At 31.3% G+C, this 6,370-nt stretch overlaps 1 protein-coding gene across 1 annotated transcript; it reads right to left on the bottom strand.

Annotated features, from left to right (window-relative positions):
• Nucleotides 1–255: 255 nt before the first annotated feature.
• LOC147073264 (homeobox protein Hox-B3-like) lies at nt 256–3,166 on the bottom strand. The gene is made up of 2 exons (XM_085945286.1): nt 2,960–3,166; nt 256–1,266 (listed from the first exon to the last, which is right to left on the bottom strand). Exon 2 carries the CDS (start codon nt 1,205–1,207, stop codon nt 584–586), a length of 624 nt encoding a protein of 207 aa, XP_085801412.1. The 5' UTR covers nt 1,208–1,266; nt 2,960–3,166; the 3' UTR covers nt 256–583.
• Between the last annotated feature and the right edge of the window lie 3,204 nt (nt 3,167–6,370).

Raw genomic sequence — 6,370 nt, 5'->3', positions numbered from 1 at the left:
AAAAACAAAAAAATATTAATATATATCACCACTCTGTGGATGCCCATATGATCTTATTGGGATCGGACATAGTAAAAAAAAAGTACATATTTTATTATTTTATGTCATATTTATTTATTTTATTTAATAAACTATAGGTTGAACATCATTGTTAAATAACAATTATAATCTTCATATTGTGATATTTTAACCGAAATAACTATATTTTATAACAAGTCTATTAGTGGGATATAATATAATGTAGTACCTATACTGTTTTGTAAAATCAAATTCTACATAGTATATAAATAAGTAGTAAAAAATATCTAAATTCATAAAATTAGGAATTTCAATCATTCTGAGATTTCTCTTCATTATTAAAAGTTATTTGGTTTTCAAAGGTGCTGATAATCTAATAAATAATAAAATGATAATCTTTAAACAATTTTTTTAACATAACCTTCAATACCTATACACGAAAAGTTGACACGTATACTCTTTTACTTTTAGAGGATCTGTTAACTGATTATTTTACATTAATAATACCCATACCATCATCAGATGACTTTCTAGATAATTTGCTAAAAAAATGATGTCTAATTTTTCAAGGCACGTTTGCCTCAGGAGAACCATGAGACATTAATGGATCAACAAGGGGCTGTCGAACTCGTTGATCCTTGTCGGGATTGGGAGAAACAGGCCCCAAATCATCAGATACATCATCAGTATTCGGATTCAATAGGTCATTCTTCAGTTTCATTCTTCTATTTTGAAACCAAGATTTAACCTGATTTTGTCCTAGATTAAGAGACTCTGATAATTCTAAGCTGCGTGGAAACGGCAACAGGTTATTCATTTGGAATTCTTTTTCCAATTCTCCTAGCTGGGCTTTGGTGAAGCAAAACCTTTTCTTTTTTTTAGTTGAACTTTCCGATGCGGAGTTTTCATCAGCATGTCCCGGAGACAAAGAGCCAGAGCTAGATGCAGCAGAAGAGCATAAACTGTTATCCGTCATGTCACTGGCGTTTGGACTAATTTGGTCTTTCTTTAGTTTCTTTCTTCTGTTCTTGAACCAAACGGATATCTGAGAGCGATTTAATTTGATGGTGTCTGCGAGTTGGATGCTGCGTGGATAGGATACAAAAGGACTCTTTTGAAATTCTTTTTCCAACACGGCGACCTGTCGGTTTGTATAGAAGGTTCTTACGCGTTTTATCGAGTAAGCCATGTCGCCGGAGTCAAAGTTTTCTTCAGATTCGACTGCAGACTGTGTTGCCCTTCGACTTTCTGGAAACAACGATACTCATTTAGTAAAACCATTACATAACACTGATTATAATATTTAGTGATGTCAAATAAGACCATACAAATAGTTTTTGAACACTTTCTTAGTACTATCGACTAAGCACTAAGCACCAACTCCGCAATATTGTCTACTCTACAACGATTTGTCATTGCTAAATTATAAATTGTGATTCGACAATGACAACAAAGTGGCTTTAACATATTGACAATTATTAAATACCTTTTAGACCAAATACCATAACTACTTACTTCTATAGAGATAAATTCTCTGACATAAACCTTTCTATATCGGTAGGTATTATCTTTGATTATCTCCTTATGATCATTCCCTTTCGTCATCAACTTGAGGTTCGTAGCTTTATCTTTCCAAATGATATGGAACATACACTTGTACACCCACATTATCGAGGAACGCGTGTCAATGGACGTCCACGCCTTCACCCCATATTGAAGAACAGGCAATAAGTCATATTATCATTGTCATTCTGATTTTAAGCTTTATGGCATTTAGACTATGGTCACATAGGTGCATAATACTATTGAAGCATGTTAAAGCCATCTTGGCCTTTTGATTCGACATTTTATTTCTATATCGGTCCAGTTACCTATTATTCATACATTTTGTATTGGGTGTATTAATGTTTATTCACTTATTACTCCCAGTCAGCATTAACTATGTCATCTTAGCGTTGGAGAACTTTCAGGCTGTCTGCGAGGGGGAATGGGACAACTGGGCGCCAGGACAATTGGGCGCCGCACTGTCGAATGAAATAAATATACTTACATTACGATTTTATACAGAAAGTAGACGAGGAATTTTAGTAAGTTTCTATAGTAGTTTTAATTCATTTTGCTCTTAACATAATTGCGGATTCAAAATTATCATGCTAGAGAATTTTTATAAATTTAAATAACTCTTTTCTCGTCCGAACTTAAACATATGCACAATTAAATTATTATTAACGTGTGCATATTTAAATTATCACCAAGTATTAAATAAAACTTAATATAATAATTTAAATAAATATAATAATTTAAATAAATATAATAATATTAAATAAATATTTTAAAAGTACATCTAATTCACGAACGTCTATTTATTTTCCGATTTCATTCGATTGCGTGGCGCCCAGTTGACCCGGAGCCGAATCGTCCTAGGCCCCTCCGAGGAGTATAGTAGCATTCACTATAAATATTACCTTTCCATTTAAGATTACTTCATCACAAAAATTATCATATAAATCATTCTTATCGTCGATACTTCAAGGGAAAATACAAAATAATAGAAACATGTATATAATTTGAATTCCGAAGATGGATGATCAATTGAAATGTACGAGTAACATTTTTAGTCGATACACAGAGATACTGCCTACGATGAAACCTGGCTTACTTCGAGACAAATGATCATGAAGAAAAGAATCTAATATTATTATGTAGTGTACAAATAAAGAAAAAAAAATATAATGTAGTGTGAGTAGAAAGATATCATAATCAGAATAATAAATAAAATAAAATAAAAAAACGATTTAATTGCATGACTTTTTAAACTTAAAAAAATATAGTAACTAGGTACCTAATACGTATTAAATATAGACAATCAGAAAAAATAGTTATGTTTATGTAAATATTTTTTAATTTTTTATGAAATATCATAATATAATATAACATGTACCTAAGATTTGGAGAATAGTTTAAATCAGCTATGTGTATGGTCATCGTGTATAAAAACAATGGTGTTTTCACAGACGTGAAGCCGGGCTCCGCATCCCTTTGAATGATGTGTGGAACAAACCCAAACCTCTTTGCCATTCTTGCGTTTAAGCTTCATAAAAAATGTTCTTTCACCTACGCGAATAAGATGTTTTCCTTTTTGAGATATCTCCATCGTAACTGTAAAAAATATATCAAAATATAGTTAACAAAGATTATGGTTACCTACGATAGAAATTCCGACAACTCAGAAGTAGGTAGTTTACATTAATTTACATTAGTTTTAACAATTCCTTTGAGATATCAATTAATTACTTAGGTTACTTATAAATTTAACATAATATAACAATAATAAAAAACAGGTGCGTATTATTTTATATGGAACGATATACATACATAGAATTTTGAAACGAAGAATTTGATCATTAAAGTGGCGGGTGTTATCTTTACATACCTTTTAATGAAAAAAATGTTCGGGACCATTCGCTTAACCGTGAAATTATATCACTAGAATCTTAGATCAACAAATGCACGTTGAAAAAAAACAATACATATGTGAATTTTCCAGACCTAAACCCACGGCCTTAGTGGTGGCACTATTTCAGTACTGTTAACACAAGTGGTATAGGTATATAAATAAGTATGGGATTCAATGGTGAGTCAATTCGTTTTCTTAACTAGATAGCTGAAGCAAATGCCAGTTTGTCATATTTTGCAGTAACTATGCAACAAATAAACAATTTTATTTAATGAACATTTTAAATGTTCAATGAAAGTTAGTGGCAGGGGCGAACTCAATTTTTTATGCAAAATTATCGGCATTTTTTTAAAAATACATATTATATTTAGAATGTCATTGACAGTTACCGTAAGACGAAACCTAGTTCAGTGAAACTCAATTTACATTAAATACCTCTTTATCCAACCAACCTCTAATATTATAAGTACATATTATGCAGTGGCGAAGGGTGGAGGTAGGCTGTTAAGATTCGCTATAAATAGTGCACACTAAAAATTTTTAATCATATTTATTTGTTTTTATTGAACTAAGACTACAATTTACAGATGGTGTTAGTTGGTTTTTAAAAATCAATTAAACCATGCCTAAACGAATCCATAATAGTTTTGGTCTAATTTGGGCAATGCGACAAAATTGTACACACTTTTTCATTCATAGATATTTGTTTTTGTTGGATTAAAAATACATATTACACATATTGTTGGTTAATTTTTTTAATTCATTAAGCCCTGGCTAAACCAAACTATAATAAATAAAAAATATTATTCTATTTATAGAATATTCAAAGTTATGTATGATTTAATTGCATCATTTTAGATATTTTATAGATAGACATGTATTTTTTGACTATTATCTATTATGGCTTGGTTTCTCAGGGTTTAATTGAATTTTAAAAACTAACCAACACTATCTGTAAATTGCAGTCTTATTTCAATGAAAACAAATATGTATGTCTGAAAAAGTTTAATGTGCACTGTTTATGGCGGATCTTAACAGCCTACCTCCACCCTTCGCCACTGATATTATGTTTGTTATTTCTGACACATAAATTGTAGTTTATTATCTGCTTAGGAACATTGAAGATCATAATATAGTGGTTTTAAGAAATTTGGAAACGAAATTTAGAAAATAATTTAGATTTATGAACTTGTTGTAATACAGAAGCTACCTATATTATTATCTTATATAATATATACATATATTATATAGAGGAAAAGAAGCATAATATTCGGAATACCATTTATATTTTAGAGTGCAGAAGATAGGATAAAGGAGATTGAATAAATAAAACTATGCAAAAACTTAGATACACTTAAAGTTTATTATGAAATGCATGCGGAAATTTAAAAAAAAAAACAACAGTATTTATGAATAAGAAAAATGTGTTTTTCCAAAAATGCTTATACTTCGGAATACTATATTCACTTTTAAAAGTATGGAATTATTATTTGTATTAACGCCACACAGGAGGCACTGAGTCTTCCCTCAATTCATATGTCACCTGTGACTATAAACTGGTTTCCTTCCTATTTTCTTTGAAGTTAAAGTAAAAGGATCCACATCTTTTTCAGATGCGAGTCGGAACAATGTACTGCGTGGTACTTTGTAGTATTTGGCTGCCTTTAAATATCCCATCTTTTTATTACGAACAGCAATAATAGCTTCAACCATGTTTTCCGGATCCCATTTCTTTCTTTTCTTGTAAAAAAATTGTGATGACATCTCTGTAAAATGAAATACGACTAATTAAAAAAAGGAATTTTCCCAATTTTGCATCATCTTCTGTATTCCGAATTAGCAACACATGTCATGATCATGTTCACATCACATGTCAACGTGATACTAAATGCAAAAATAGAAGCCAAACTATACAAATATAACGCTTTTTAATGTGCTTTCATAGTATGTAGAATGAAAACATTACAATATAAGGCGATAAGACCAGATTACAAACTTACCGAAAAAGTTTCGACTGGAGCAACTTCTCAAAACACGTCAGCATTCATCCAAAAACACAGGAAAACTGATATATCGACCGAATTCAGGGCTTACAGTCATGGCGTGCGATACTCTATAAATATTGCCGGTAGATCTCGCTGTCCTAGGAAGAGATACGGAGGTATTCCGAATTGCCAACAGTATTCCGTATATGCTTCGTTTCCTCTACTTAATATCACATTAGCTAAAAATTGCATGGCAATATTTACCGACGAATATTTAAAAACCGACGAAGATAAAATAAGATGACCGCCAATTAAAATTTTTCCTGTACCTACTTACTTACTTAAGGTTTAATTTTCAGTTTTGACATATTTTGTCGTAGTTTGGAAAATTTTCATTAAAAGTCGATATAATACCAATGTGGCAGCCAAAATTCAAATTGTATACAAATATTAGCGGATTTAATCGATATTTAGTTTAGACATGAAATATCTATTGATAGATATGGGTTTACGTAGGGTGTTGATTTATACTTTTCCATTTATTAAAAACACGGATTCAGGGACATCAAGTAGTACGTAAGTATATTTCGCTTAATAAGTAACAATTAATTATTAGCAACATTATTTTGTAAACGCACGCTTTGGCGCGAAAAGGTGGCAAATTAAATTTAGAGGCGACGATCAAGGCTCGGGGTAGGTTACCGACTGAGCACCTACTCTCAATCCTTCGTCCGCCCAGAAAACAGATAACGGTAACTTTCTTTTTGTTTGTTTCACTGTGCATCCTGGTCTAGCCTTTACTCATTTATCATCATTAGACATCATTATTATCATTATATTCCCAACTCTGTCGATTGGAGGATTTTTGATGGAGGATTTAGGCATTATGGTATTTGGTATCACTATCTAC

The sequence above is a fragment of the Rhyacophila brunnea genome, unplaced genomic scaffold (assembly GCF_057557595.1).
Source record: "Rhyacophila brunnea isolate RB1 unplaced genomic scaffold, BYU_Rbru_1.0 scaffold_18, whole genome shotgun sequence".
Lineage (NCBI taxonomy): Eukaryota > Metazoa > Arthropoda > Insecta > Trichoptera > Rhyacophilidae > Rhyacophila > Rhyacophila brunnea.
This window is presented reverse-complemented; position numbering and strand designations above follow the sequence as displayed.

What these genes read in the sequence shown, in the direction of transcription:
- LOC147073264 (XM_085945286.1), bottom strand. Translation starts at nt 1,207, where the DNA reads ATGGCTTACTCGATAAAACGCGTAAGAACCTTCTATACAAACCGACAG.